Source organism: Mycetomoellerius zeteki, unplaced genomic scaffold, assembly GCF_001594055.1.
Source record: "Mycetomoellerius zeteki isolate Tzet28-1 unplaced genomic scaffold, Tzet1.0 scaffold223, whole genome shotgun sequence".
NCBI lineage: Eukaryota > Metazoa > Arthropoda > Insecta > Hymenoptera > Formicidae > Mycetomoellerius > Mycetomoellerius zeteki.
This window is the reverse complement of record NW_017257198.1, coordinates 473,129-489,080: the sequence shown is the minus strand read 5'-3', so window position 1 is coordinate 489,080 and position 15,952 is coordinate 473,129. Positions and strand designations below refer to the sequence as shown.

Here is a 15,952-nt window from a genome sequence, read left to right as displayed (position 1 = left end):
CTAAAATTCCTCTTCCAATCGAATAAAACAAGACGTCTCTCGATTTGGAGTAGTTTATTCTCAACCGTCTCTTGCAGCGAGCACACCTTTACCTCGCACAACTTGTTCAAAATAACTGTCTTTAGCAAAACGACAGTTGCTTTCTTTTAAAATATTACATCGTATTTTGTAAGTAATAGCGCTTCCATTGGAGACACGAGGACAACATTAGTACATGGAAAGAACAGTTTTGTGAAGTATCTAAAAATTTAACTATACATACAGATTTACTTTATTGCTTAAGTTGGTTGCAAGAATACATATAAAAACTTTTTGCAGCATTGCTCATCATGTTCGAGCTACATAATTATTTTAATGGTCTAATTATTTTTAAATCTGTATTTAACTAAATATTTAATTTAGCATAAATTCTTTTAAATGCTTTAAAATCATTCTTTCCGTGTAAAAGAAAATAATAATTGATCAGATGCTTTACTTGTTCAATTGTGCAACGAATGTTGGAGAGAGTATCTGATTAACTATTGCTCTCTCTTACTAATGTTATCCTCACATCTCTAATGGAAACGTACAGTCCATTACAGTCTATGGAATTAACAAATCGTACTTCGTGCGTACGTGATATTTCAGACATCCCTTCATTGCAATATACGGAATCTCATTTAGATGTTCTGCTTACGCTCGATGTTCGCTGTTCGATTATCTTCCGAATCAGCTACTGCGCGATCGGTTATACATATATTATCGCCAAGGCGAGTCCGAAACTCGTTTTCTCTCTCGCTTCAATGATACTCTCATTTCACGGTCGAGTAGCAGCATCTCCAGCGGCTGTGGACAATGGTTGATAAAGGCGGACGTCTCCTCTCTCGGATCGCCGATAACGGTCTGATTCCTCTCCGTTTCGTCGCTGACGGTTAATTAAGCGACGAATAGCGCACGTTTCGATTAGACGACCGAATGGCACGTATCGATCGCGAGATGGTATAATTCAGCGCGTGAACGATCAACCTCGTTCAAGCTAGGGTTCTAGGGGTGCGATCCACTTAACCCTGCAAATGCTTCGTTCATCAATTAGAAGACAAAATTTTATGAATTGACCAATGAAAGAATGCTTCGAAGTATTTGCGGGGTTAAGTGGACCGCACCCTAGATTTACAAGAGTAGCACATCCTTTTTATCTAAGAATGCGTTCTTGTCTTCTTATTAGCTGCTTTCCCTTTTCTAATCGCCATTTTTTACCAATAATTGGTTTATCGTTCAATAAACGTTCAGTAATTATTTAATATCATTCGTTATTAAAAAAACTTAAAGTCAATAAAAAGATAGGCAGTTATTTGAACTATTCTTGTTAATGACTGCGTTCAGCAGAAAAGGCAACATTTAAGTATTTATTTAAGTGTAAGCCACATTTCAGCTACAAGTCGACATGTTTAACACTGAAAGAGCAATTTCGCAAAAGAATCTAAAAATTCGGCTATGTACAGATCTGAAAACAATTTTGTTGAAGCATCAAAATAATTTTGCAGGAATCTTAAGCATAATGAGCAATGCAAAATGTTTTGATATTCTAGTAACCAATTTTGTCGTCCTACCTAATTGTTTTGATGGTCCAGCAAAATTATTTTTCAGATCTGTATCTAACTAAATTTTTAGATTCTTCAGTAAAACTGCTCTTTCAGTGTATTACTAGGTCTGTTCTCTTTAGCTGAAATTCTGCGCAGTTCATTTTTCTTCCTTTTCTCTTCACGTTGGAAGAAGTTCAGCTAAAAAGAACAGGCCTACTGTGTCACAAGAGTGTATGACTGTGTTCCGTTACTGGAAAGCACCCAATATCTCGAGCCTAAGTGGGAATCACTCTAGTCCAAATGAAGTGTCGCGTGTGAGATCCACGTAGGGTGGGAAGGAGAAGCGGGCCGCGCCGGTGTGAGGGCATCTTAAGGCGAGGCCACCCGGCCTGGTTGATTAATAAGGGTGCGAGAGAGCTACCTTCGCGTTCCATTCTCCCGCGCTCTCCTCACCATGCCCGCTTCTTTCGCGCCACGATCGTTCCCACGAAAGCGCATTCCGCGTGGCGGCTTGGATTTTGAGCGACGGCAGGATTCGATTAGCGAATCGCGTGCGTTTGTTAACCCCTCGCGCGCCCATTTATTCCCGGGCGGCATTCATTCGACCTGGAGAGGAGCGGCCGAATGAGCGTTGTACCATTTTTCTTTTGTTGCGGCAGCAGCCTCGTCCGATACGATAACGCGTTTAGAGCGAACTTATATTTACCCAATGCATTATGTACACGTGACGTCAAAGAAATGGAATGTCGTTGATGATTTAACAAGATCCCGTGTCAATAAATCTCGCACCTTGCGATTTTTTGCGTCGGGAGAAAAACATCGACGGACCTTGATTTTATGAAAAAATTACGGTAAAAAACGAATAGTCGGAACCAATGTACTCACTCTCCAACACGTTCGCCGTTCCAGCAGTGTTTGTCGGGATACTCCTCGCAGATCGCGTCCGCTAATGTGCCGTAGAAGATGCGGGACCTGAGGACGCTCGCTAGGAAGTTAACCAGCTGCTTGTGCAACTTGTTCAGCACGCTGTCTTGTGCGTGAGACGGTAACGACGACGCAGCTGTATGCACCTCGCCAGTGGACGACATGGATGATTTCGCAGCTGCATCCGAGGACACTGGGCTTTTCTCGTCGGGCGATAGCAACTCCGAACGACCACACACCTTTCTCACCTGAAAAAAAGCCAAAGGCATCGATCCGGTCATTAATGTATAACGAGATAAATAAATTATCGAGATAAGAAACTGACTACATGGAAATAACGATTTTGTTCAAGCACCTTAAAATTCAACTAGATACAGATCTAAAAATAATTTTGTTAAACTAGCAAAATATTTATGTAGGATGTTCAAGCTGCTTCTTAAAATGTCAAAACTTTTTGCAGTACTACTCATAATGCTTGAATTTCCTTGTACGTGCTTTTGATAATCTAACGAAATCATTTTCAAATCTGTATTTAGTTTTTAAATATTTCAACAGGTTCGATTTTTCCACATTTGCAGATAAATCAAATACCGGTAGTATTTCTAAATTATAAACGACGACCAGGAAATATAGGATTTCCAATTATCGAAAATATGATTTGTATGAAAAGGAAACGAATGTAATGTTAATGTAACATGATAGATGAGGGCCTTCTTTTTTGTTTAATCAGGAAAAAAATAGACTCGAACAAATCAAAGAGATCGAACATCGAGAGACGATGCTCGCGAAAATGTGACACCCTGTATATCAATGCCGCTGCACCTGGCTGTAAGTGGTACGGTAAATGCGGCACACGCATAAAGATCAGCACCGTAAGAGCTTTTGCCAGCTACGACGCGTCCGTTGGCAAGTGTCGCCTGCGAAACGACTTGTTCCCGTTCCGAACAACGCGTCAATTTCTCGACGATTTAATAGGCGACGCGCCCTGACAGTTTTTACACTTGGCCGAGTCACGCCACGTTTCGGCGCGTTCACGCGTTAATCAAGGCGTACACGCGCGTACACGCGCGTACACACGCATACGCATGCAGTATCTTGTCGCCAAAGAGTATTCTTCTCCGTCTCAAAACCGCCGAGTGGCCGGGGCTCTTTCCGGAGGTCACAATTTTCTAAAGCACAGCGAAATACGTGAAACATTATGACAGCTGATGATGATATTTTTACGGCGTTCTCGGAGATTTTGCAAGACTTCTTGGAAAATAGTATAACACGGGTCTTTTTATAGCGTAATGTCTGTCGGAGATGTCCAAAGCCGAAACGTGGCGTTGCCAAAAGCGCAACTTTTCTCGTCTTCTTCTGCACGCCAGCCACGTGTACGTGTATTACGTGTCCCGAGGTAATCTAAGGTGCATTCACAACGATCACGTACAAGAACTTGCGATATTTCAGCCGGCTTAAGTTGTAAATTGCTATTTATGGATCACGTAAAGGTCCACAAACGCAATCACGCAATGGCGAAATTATTGAATCGTATTCCACGGCGAACGAGGAACAATTCTTACCGATTTCATTTCGCCAAGAAGAGTTTATAACAGGTCGATCCGCATCGCGAATCCAAAAGTTTTATAACATTTCTACGCGTCATCGTATAGCTCGATCACAAAGATAAAAGCGTTTTCGCTCGGAGCGAAAGTTTTCTGCTACTATAAAAAGAAGAAAAATATTATCTCTCAAATCGAAAACGATTCTGCCTTTGTTTCAAATGCCCATTCGTCGATTGCAATTTTATGGAAAACGTTTTTGTGTGAAAAAAAACGCCTCTCTGCTCCATTTTTCCATCACTTCTTTTTTTTGTCAATTCGTTCAAATTAAGATTTTTTTATTTTTCGAAATTGTATGTCATACGAAATTCGTCGGTATCGTTTATAGACAATGATGAAAATGTCTTCTCAACTCGCAATAAGAAATACGTTGGTCATAATTTTAATTATCGTCATAAATGTGTTTTATGTGCGGACAGCCAATGGATTTCGAGAATTTAAAAAATTCTTTTCTGATATAAAAGTACTTTTTATCGCCTCGTTCCTATAGTTATATCGTCACTAATCTCATGTATCAAACATATAATTTTGTTTCGTTTTCATCGCCTTCCATTACCTATATTTATTAATCCCGTCAATCAACATAACAAACTCGTACATTCTTTTTAATAGATTCACGCCTTTTTGAAATCTCCTGTCATTATTAATCTCATCATCAATCTAGACTTAATATCATACTGAGGTTTTTTTAAGTTCTTGCGAAACCGCAATGTTTTAAATAGGAAAGTGTTAAATTCTGATTTTGATAAAACTTTGTAACATATTTGTATATAATAAAATTATTTTTATTTAGCCACACATCAATAATACTTTTTAAAACTAATTATTTTCAAAATTCATATTTTTTAAACTATTATTGAATAAATAAAGATAATTTTATTATAAAATTTTTGTACGAAACTTTTATCTTAAATAGTTTTTGAGATATAACAAAAAAAGAGCTAAACTGCTTTAATTATGAAGAATGAAAATTCATCCCTTAAAATTGTTTTTCCACTCCAATTGATATTTTATACATTCATCAATTTACCTATATTATATATATATATATATATATATGAAAGTTCATTAAAATCAAAATTTAATACTTCAAAAGATCCTTGTTTATCACGCTGAAGTTTCTTAAGTTTTCTCGAGACCACAATAAGTAACGCTTCAAGTAAGAACTTGACTAAGTACTCCACGTGAGGTCTTACATTCTCATCGCGACAATAGTTACCCAGGGAGATTGCTTTTGTGATTTTTACCAGGTCGTGCGATAGGCAATGAACCCGCTTTATCGTCATCGAGATCAAAACAAACGAATTAAGAGCGTTTATCACCTTATCAGCCGCACCACCGTTTATACTACAATAGTCATTAAAATTATCGTTGACATCTCTCCCGCGCCGCCTTTCTGTCCTAATTACTTTTTAACGCGGTCCATAAAAGGAGCCTGGGCCTCGGCAATGCGGTGGTTGCTCTTCGGGCTCTTCGAGGCGGCATAATCGTAAAACCGGCCGGCCGAGCGTAATTAAGACGGCACGCGTGGGCGTTCAAACGTCGCTCGCTCTCTCGTCTCTCGTCTTCTCGATTTCTCATTTTTTTCTTTCTCTCCTTCTCCGTCCTTCTTCCCTTTCTTTCCGAGAGACGCGACTTCTCCATCCTTCCTTCTCTCGATCCTTTCTCTACTCGAGCGAAGTGGACGAAACACGGGGCGAGTTTGGAATGCCGTGCATCTACCGTGAGAAGACTTCCAAATGAGTAGGACGATAATATTGTCCCACTGTGATTTTGCAAATATGCGATCTTGCATATTACGCTTCGTAAAAGAACTAACAGTATTATATAATTGACAGTGTGGATTATATCAATTATATATTGATTTATGCAGTCAAGCTAAGTAAGTGGCTTTTTATAAGAAATAAAGGCTTCTCAATGAGAAATCTTTATTTCTTATTAATTCTAGAAAAAAGAAGATAACCGGCAATTCTAAAGTACAGTTATGCAGATAAGACTGGCATTTAAACCGTGTCTGCGATATAACTGATTTAAATCATTTAACTTGATGGTTTAATGACTTCTCTTTCATTGCTTCCCGTCGGAGGAAGAGGAGTAGATAAGGATGTTACATCTTTTCTAGTAAAGTTGAATGGCTTAAAGACCAATTATATTAAATGATATGAAAAATGTATTAAAAGGATAAAATATATAGTAAAAAAATGTAACATAAATATAAAATATATAATATATAGTAAAAAAATATAAAAATATAAATATAAAATTATATATTAACCTTTATAGGACGAAAAAGCCGCTATAGTAGTGCTGAAACAATATCATCTTTTGAAGAAAAGAAATGCAAGGCAATAATCAGGGTTGTAGAGGAAAGTAACTTCACAAAAATTACTCGCGATTACGTTACTGTTACTCGCTATTGATTTTAAAAAGTAACGAGTCCGATAATTTCTGTTACTTTTTCACCAAATTTTGATGATTCTTTTTTAGAGTAGCATCCAATTGTCTTGATCACTGGACCAGTTCAACACGAGATCTATAATAATTATGATGGTTATGTTTAATCGCAACACGATCAAACATAACTCTTCTTTTGAAAATCGCTTATTGTTATTATTATTATTACACACATTCCATACACCATATATATTGTATACATGTACAAAGTAACGATAAAAGTATATATAACTATTATATTCGTTACCATTAACGTTACAAGTAACGCGTTGCTTGCCAATTCTAGAAATAACGAATTATAAATTTTAAGGAAAACCTATAAAATTTTAAAATAGACTCCCGTCCGCTAAAGATTAAGAAGCTCAAACAAATCACTTAATATAATTTTATATAATTTTTATATAACGTTATTATAAATTAAAAAAAAATGTACGCGTTAAAAACCAATGCAACAATTTTACGGAAGCCACTCTACTCGAGTTCCCATAGAAATCTCTAAAAATTTGGAACTCCAAAGGAACCCTCCTATAATCTTCCATGATGTAATATCCACCGGCTTAATTCCATCGCCCGAGATATGACGTAATTACGAGAAACAGAAGGATTATATTTGTCCAAAAGGGGCAGATACAAATGGTCCCATAGGCGTGCATTGCAAAAAAAAAAATAAACTGAAGAAAGACAAAAGAAAAAAGAGAGTCAAACTGGATGGGACGACACAATCAGTGAGAATAGATCTCCGCTGCGAAACGCGCGCGGAATCTTATCGAGAGAAATTTCGCGCGCGAGTCCCTTATTATTGGCATATATTGGCGATATATTCGGTACGTGCGATACTTTACCGGTCAGGGAGGGCTATACCCTTGACCCGTTCTACGGCAAGTGGCGACAATGAGTTCCGCTTCTCACTCGTGGGACAAACGAGGCGGATTAGAAGATTAGGATGTTATCGCTTAACGCGCCCGCGCCCGATCACGCTCGACCGGCTCGCACGTACCGAATATATCGCGGCGATCTCAGAAAGAACCGCATGAAGAGCGATCATTAATCGCTACTTGTAAGCTTCCTTTGACGCCGGAAGCTAGAAATTTAGATTTCTAAATCTAGCACCCTGAAAAGATAGTGGTATCAGAGTGCTATCTCTCTATATTACAAATTATGTGTACATTGAAGAACGATTTTGCTGAAGTATCTAAAAATGTAGGTAGACACAGATCTAAAAATAATTTTGTTGTCAAAATGATATAGAAAACTCAAACGTGATGAGTACTACTGCAAAAATTTTACCATTCTAATAATCAGTTTGAGTGTCCTGCACAATTATTACATTTATTTTCAGATCTGTATTTAGCTAAATTTTTTAATACTTTAACAAAACTTCTTTCCGTTTCTTTCTAAAAAAAGAACAATTATGTAGCGATCAAATAAATTTGAAAAATTGAAGAAGAGAGTTCATATCAATCTATTATTCTGCCTAATATGAATGTAATATATATATATATATATATTAATATTTAACTTTAAAATATATTAAATATCTATATAAATTAATGTATAGAAATATGAAATATTAATATTTAATATTTCTATCTTTTAATATACCTACATAGATAAAAACGATAAGAATTCGATAAATATAGATTATCTCACGATATGCTACACGTTTCCTGATAACTTTAAATTATCATATAAAATTGGATTTTAATTTAATTTCAAGCGAGATATTAATTTAATACGTAGCGATAAGATACAAAAGAGAATATCTCGATCGAAAGGAAATATCTGCTAACAAGGATATGGGATCATTGATCTTTTGCCGCGTATTCGGCAACGAGGGTGGTAATTGTGGTATCGATATCGTCCATATTCATGTTAGTAGATAAGCTATATCGATAACGAGGCCAACGAAGAACGAACGGATGAGAAGAACGGAGGTTCAAACATGCCCGGGAAACCGAGCACGATGAAGCGGAGATCTCGTTCGTCGGATAAGAGAGACCAGGCCTCCTTTCGCAAAGATAGCAACCGGTAATTGATATACAGCGTGTATGCGATTCAAATGGAATGCAAGAACTATTCAGCCGGGAAACAGATTATCGCTCGAAAAGAGAAGCATTCGAAGTGATAGCCGTGTTAACAAAGCGAGCATGTATTGCTTCTAACACCTTAACTGCTATTGTACAATTAGATAACTTTATCGCCGACACTATTTTTATATCAGTATATGGTTATTTTTTAATATTGTTACTCGATTATATTTACTTTTCGCGAAAATTTACAATAAAATTTTATTTCGCCATCCAAAAAAATCGAATCAAAATGTTGTTGAAATTCTATATTTAACGGTTAATGTCAAAAACATTGAATATTATTGTAGTAAAGTCTGAAAAAAAATCGAGTTGTAAAAAGCATAAAAACCATGAAATCCGTTTTAACGTATATTTACACGTATACGATATTTAATCGTTGCCTCACAAGAATCTCGTTCTCTTCGTCCCAAGAGAAACACGAAAAAAAGTCTGGTAATAATAATCAAGCCTAGATGATAGTTATTAAAATTTGGTGAAATAATTTCAACCAAAACCAACTAGACGCTAATTTTATTTTAAATATTATCTTATTTTTTTAATCATTACACAAAGAGAACCATTTCACTGAAGTATTTAAAAATTTAGCTAGATACACAGAAACGAAAATAATTTTATTTGGACCATCAAAATAATGGTTGCTAGAATATTAAAACTTTTGTAGCATTGTCATCAATGTTTAAACGTTTTACATAATTATTTTAATGATCCAACAAAATTTTCAGATCTGTATCTATGGGTAAATTTTTAAATATTTTAGCAAAATCGTTATTATAGTGTACGATTGGCTATTATTATTGTACTGACACGAAGCATCGTTTGTTGCCTGAACATAAAAATTTTCAATAGTTTCTGACATACAGATTACTTTGTAAGTTTATTATTTATTCGTTTAATCTCTTCAAATTTTGACACATGAATTTACATTTCAAATTTATTAAATTTTGTACAGTATCATTCTTAACAACCTAACGAAATCTAATTGGCATGGACAACACTTCACCTTGGCTCACTTAATCAAAATTTAACATTGGACTCTATTTTTTCGCTATTGAACGAAGAAACAGTTATTTAACAATTGGATTGAAGAATATCACTTAATATGTCATCATGCAGGCTTCGTAGTCACTTGTAATTTAATTCAAAATTATATGTATTTTCGTGCATAACGAAATTATTATAATAACGTTTGTGTCATATATTATATTATTCGATTTTTTACATTGGCTGATGATGATTAAGTAAGTCGAAACGTCCCTTGCAAGGTATCGTATTGTGAAAACTAATATACTTTTTAAAATTGGAATAAACTAGTTTTATATTTGTGATCTAAATTTGCTCTAATATTGACCTATTATCATTGAATTTATTGCATTGCAAAATAGAGCTTAACATTATTAATTATTTATTATTATTGTATTTGGTAACACTTACTAAATAGGTATTTCATCAATACGCTAAATAAAATATATTTAATCAATATAATAACATATTTAATAACTATTATCAGACTTTTTTCAGTGAAGTATGTATTTATTCGGACGTGAAACATTCAACGTGAAAAAAATTAAGTATCTCGCGAATATAATTTTCTGTTCCCTTCGAGAAACTTCGAGTTGGTCGCTCGTGTGGGGCTCGAGGGTTCCCCGACTTCGATCGTAGGTCGAAATTGAGATTTCCAAGATCGACGACAACGCGTGACACCGGCGCTGGATAATAATACTCGTCGGTTAGGAGAGAGAATGCGGGCAACCGCTGATGAATAATAACGCATCCTGCTCCACCTACTACGGGAGACAATACCGATTCCAAGGATCCTCGACCCGGCTGCCCGCGCGCACCGCGCTGTACGTCGTCCCGACGGAACGATGGGGACCGTGTGCGAAGAATATAAAGTGCTATATATCTATTTCGTTCTTCGGCGACAAGAGGCGTCTCCATCGGGTGACGCATCAGACATCTTCTATGGGAATACGCTCAATGTCGCGGCGCGGTACACATCCAGATGACTAAATACCCTCTAATAAGAGTCTGGACACATGAAAAGAATGATTTTGCTCAAGTATTTAAAAAGGACTATGCCCAGTTTTATAGAGGAATTTGGGCCCCGGATGAACAACTTTGAGACATGCCTAAAATTTTAAGGTATCAAAAGAAAACCAAAAATTCCTAACTTTGTAGGAGAGGTTTCTTGAGTGCTATATTGGTCACATTTCAATTAGACAATTAAAACTTTTTGTTTCATACTTTGAGTGTCTCTCTCCCCTCTTCATCGATTAATATATATCACTTATAACTATTCATTTGGGATCCAAAAAAGGTTTTAGTTGTCTTCATCCAGATTGGACATATTCCAGATACTAGATGATTCGAGAAATCGAATAAAACCAATCCTACATGGTACACAATACATGGTTTTAATAGTGAATTTTGAACAGCTGTAGCACTCAAGGGATTCATTTTACAAAGTTGTGCATATGGAACTTTTTAATCTTTTTTTGATGCACTACGAATAGCTAGGTCTCAATGCTGTTCAGTCGGGGTCCAAACTGGGCATAGTCCTTTAGTTAGATACAGATCTGAAAATAATTTGATTGGGTCATCATCAAAATAATTACGTAGGGAGATCAAGCATAATAAATAATAAAAAGTTATGACATTCTAGCAATCAATTCGAGCATCCTGCATAATTATTTTGATAGTTCAATAAAATTATTTTCAGATCTACATTTAGTTAAATTTTTAAATGCTTCAGCAAAACCATCTTTTCTACGAAACAGCCATTTTTGATTGGTCCGCTATGTTTTAATAACTCCTGAGAGACAGAAAGAGATAAGAAAAAGATAGAACAGAAAAGAAATAGTATACATGTGTCTTCTCTCGCTTCTTAATAATTTTATTAAAACTAGAAACCTTGTATACAAAACGCGATTTTTACTATCCAGATTCTTATTATAGAGTCTTATTAGAGGTCTCTACGGATGACACAACTAGAAATCCCCTGATAAGAGTTTGGACACAAGTTGCGTTTTGTATGCAGAGTCTCTATATAGTTTTAGCAAAATCACACGAGAGAGAAGAAACATACACTATCTTTTTCCCTTTCTTTTTCTTATCTCTTTCTCTCTCTCTCTTTCTCTCTCAGGAGTTGTTAAAACATGGCAGACCAATCAAAACTGACGTTTCGTATCCAAACTCTTATTAAAGGATCTCTAGACACAACGGGTAGTCACGTCGAATTCCACGTCTTTACGTCGCGGAAGTTATCAGATATGCGCGTTCTCCTTGTTTGCTCCTTCACCGCTGTCGGCGTTGTGCGACATAATAAATAATAAACAGACGAAGGAAGGAAATACCAAATGCGACACGCACGTGATGGAAGATCGAGATAATTTTATTCTGCGACGTAACTTGTCGAGTCCGCTCCTCCGCGTCACAGTCGATATAATTATCCGATGAAAGAATTCCTCGGGCGCGGACACGCGACAGATTCCACGAGCGGTTAGACAGGCCGAACGCGACGAAGACGATCCGGTGATCGTTTGGCGGCTCAAAGTTCAACCAATTTAGTCGTGGCGCGATGACGTCAGAAATGCGCGTTCACCGTTCGGTTGGGTCGTTCGCGCTCGCTTTCGCGATTAAAGAAGGAGAAGAATCGTAACCGCCGTCGTCTGCGGCGCGATCGAAGATAACGGCGGGTTATTCGGGCTCGCGAACTTGTGGCACGCGGGGCTGGGTGGCGAAGGGATCGAATGGTAACCAAGAGAATCCTTCGATCGGGGCACACTCGCGCTCAGCGGTTTCCAGGAAAGTGCGATTAGCTCTAAATAAAGCCTCAGAGCTAACATAAACGTGAAGTTACATGAATGAGTTTAGACTTTAAAGACTGTAATCAAAAGAACTCCATACAGCACAGACTATTCTAGTAACATTGCAGCAACATTGCAAACATTGTAGAAATATTGTAACTTCCAGCAATATTGAAGTAGCATTAAAAACGTTGCAGCAATATAGCAATGTCTCAGTAATATTATAATAACATTGCAAATGTTGCAACAACATTGCAATTTCCAGCAATATCGCATACCATAATAAGTAATATCGCAGCAAGCTTCTGTGCTGTATGGGATATAAAATATCTAGGTCTGCGAATACAATTTAGTCAATATATTAATCAATAATAGCCAACATTAGAAGATCATGTGCATATATAAATTTATTCTCATATAACAATAATATAAACGTTATATATAATATAACGTTATTACAAAGTTTCTTCAGTCAGTTTATTTTACAACTGACAAGAACTTTCGCAATAAGACGTATATTTAAATATGCACCTTGCGGCGCATTTATCCCTGCGACGATAAGATAAAATAGTAAGGCGAAAGAGACCACAAGCAGTAACTCGACTAATTGTATTCGCAAGCCTAATTATGCGGCTCGTAATTTAGAGAGGGACGTTTCTAGGCGCGATCGAGTGTGAGCCTAACTCCGTCCAACTCCCGCGAGGCGGATCCTCCTCGAATAAAACGCACGAGCGGGTCCAAGCCGAGCGGAGCGGAGCGGAGTGGAGCGGAACCGCGCGCCGGCTCTCCCGCAAAATGACTACGATCGATAGTATTCGATCCTTGGGCACTCGGTCGGCCCGACTCAAAGCGACCCGCAAACGGCGAAGGGATGCGTGGAATGCAATGGGCGCGCCGTGAGGTGGTGAGCGCCCCTGCACGCGTCCCCTCACCACCTCCGCACCACGTCCGTCTCTTTTGCTCACGAGGTATCCTCTTCCGTTTCCTTCTAACGAATTTCGTCTCGCCGCCTTTCTCTCTCTCTTTCTCTCTCTTTCTCTCCTCTTCTTCCTCTTTCCTTCACTCTTCTCTTTTTTCCGTCTAAAAGCTCGGCTTTTAAGCGTCCACTCTCCATACCAATCTCTTCATCAAGGATTTCGATATTGCGAAGTCGTGATATTAATTTTTTCATGCATGTGTCTCGATAATTCCAACTTTCTATTTCGTAACGAAACAAATATATTTTTCAGCAATTTTTTTCGTTGAATATATAGAATGATTTTAATCAAGGATCTAAAAATTTAGCTCGATATATATAAATATAAAAATGACTTTATTGAAATCATCAAAATAATTAGGTATGTAAAACACTTAAACTCTGGTTGTTAGAATGCTAAAATTTTTGCAGCATTATTCATCATGTTTGAGTTTCCTACATAATTATTTTGAAGGTCCAACAGACTTAATTTCAGTTCTTCTATATCTAGCTAAATTTTAAGATACTGCAACAAACCCTTTCCATATAGACGAAATAATATAAACATTTGAAAATACATTATTTTACTGTTTGTTTTATTAATAAGAGATCTGTCATTTGCTTTTAATATATCTTCTATTCTTGTTGCGAATAATCACTCAATTTGAATAGTTACTAATAAAATATTCTTTTAGTAGAACATCTTTCAATTGCTTATATAAATAATGTTGGAGAAAATTTTCTTCTCACTCTATTTTTCAAAATTGCCCTCCGTTCTTCGAAATTTCAATATCTTTCCTGACCAACGCAATAGCATAATTTAAATATCATTTGCAGTTTCGAAGAGCAGAGTGAGAAACAGATGTTCTCCTTCAATATCTTCTAAATAATTAGAACATGTTCTTCTAGAAGAATGGTATAACATCGCACCGTAGCAATTGCTACACTATTCAAGCATGCATATCTCTATTCAGACAAGAATAGAATCTACATTACACATAATGACAGGCCAATTTATTATTAATAAAACAAATAGACGGTATATTTCTCAGGTGTTCACATTATTCTGTCTATTCCCTATAGGTTTGTTTTTATAATTAAACTAATGTACACTTTTTGTGCTTAACGTGAAACCGGTACATGTTTGAAATTTGACGAAAGCGAGAAAAAAGTTCTAGCGCAGTCCAGTGAAGCAATAGGTCTGTTGAGGTGTCAAAGAGTATATTATCGTCATCGTGATCCATTGCTAATGCCAACGTTTTGTGAACCTGGTTTGTTTTTTGGGGGGGGACTAGATCTGTTTTTGTGATTAAACTAATATACATTTATATATATATATATAACTTAAAATGAGATAGGTATGTTTGATGTTTGGCGAAAGCAAGAGAGTTTTAGCGCAGTCTAGTGCAGAAATAAAAAACAGACCTAATAAAAATGAAACCTATTTCAAGGGAAACAAGCCGGTCTCTGCATAGAATTTCGCGAGAACAGGACGGACTGAATAGGACGTTGATCGCGACAAATACGCGCGTACGAACAAATTATACGCGCAGTGCGTAATAAGCTACGAGGCGGCGTAACGCCGGGAATAAGCGGATTGGTGAGAAAAAGGAGCAGCGGAAGAAGAAATGGTAGTTCTCGGCCTGGGACATTGGTCTGCGGAAAAATTGTCGTCGATGTGCGTTGGCGCTCGCTCGCTCGCTCGACCGTCGCGGCGGCGGTCACATGGCAACAGCGAGATCTCTCGCTCTGCATTCCTCTCGCCCTCTCGCGATCGGTGGTCCTCCTCCTTCGACTATTCCATATTCCGTCTCGCTCCCACTCGATTCATTCGAGCCGACGAGATTCAACCGAGCCACCGAGAGGAAGAGAGAACGGCGGATCAAAAGAGGAAGGGACCAACGCAACGAGTAAGCGAAGAAACGCACGGAAGGGACGTGCTTGAAAGAGAAGAGAGAGAGGGAGAGAAAGATGGGGAAAAGAAAGAGGAGATTAAGAGGCAGAAAGAGAGAGAGAGAGAGAAGAAGAAGAAGAAGAAGAAAGAAAGAGATGTGCACAAGGTTCCTTCAGGTACGATGGGTTCGCTCGAATTCCCTTTTAGGAAGACTCTGCTCCTACTCTTCTCATTCCAATGATCTTTCAGAGATGTATTCTTGTTACCGCGCAGTTATCAAGTTTGACGGCTTACCCTCGATAGCTTCATCTCTTATTGCTAATAAGTTCAGTAAGACTTTTATCGATGGGATTTTTTATTGGCGAGGGATTCTCTAATACCTTTATTTTCTTCTTTACGCGAATTTCTCTCCTATTTCCTTTTCGCTAAAAGAAGTGAAATCATGTAGGATTCTCATAAATATAATCTCGTCGTAGAATTGCGTTTCCTCGCGGCTTTATAATCATTGAATTGTTTTGCAATGTAAGATTACTACGTTTTATATTTACGAGGAAATTTCCGTGCAATATGAAAAGTACAAGAATGACGCACATCTAAAAGGAATCCGTTGTACTTTATGAAATTTGTCTTCCTGATATTTCATATTTCCTCAAAATATGTTCAGCA

At 37.3% G+C, this 15,952-nt stretch overlaps 1 protein-coding gene across 2 annotated transcripts in view; it reads right to left on the bottom strand.

Annotated features, from left to right (window-relative positions):
* The window catches only part of dally (division abnormally delayed protein), a 60,321-nt gene that overhangs the window by 18,648 nt on the left and 25,721 nt on the right, over nt 1-15,952 (bottom strand). For both annotated transcript variants that reach the window (XM_018448691.1, XM_018448690.1), the window contains exon 5: nt 2,448-2,734. In XM_018448691.1, coding sequence (XP_018304193.1) covers nt 2,448-2,734 — 287 coding nt within the window. The remainder of the gene's footprint in view (nt 1-2,447; nt 2,735-15,952) is intronic.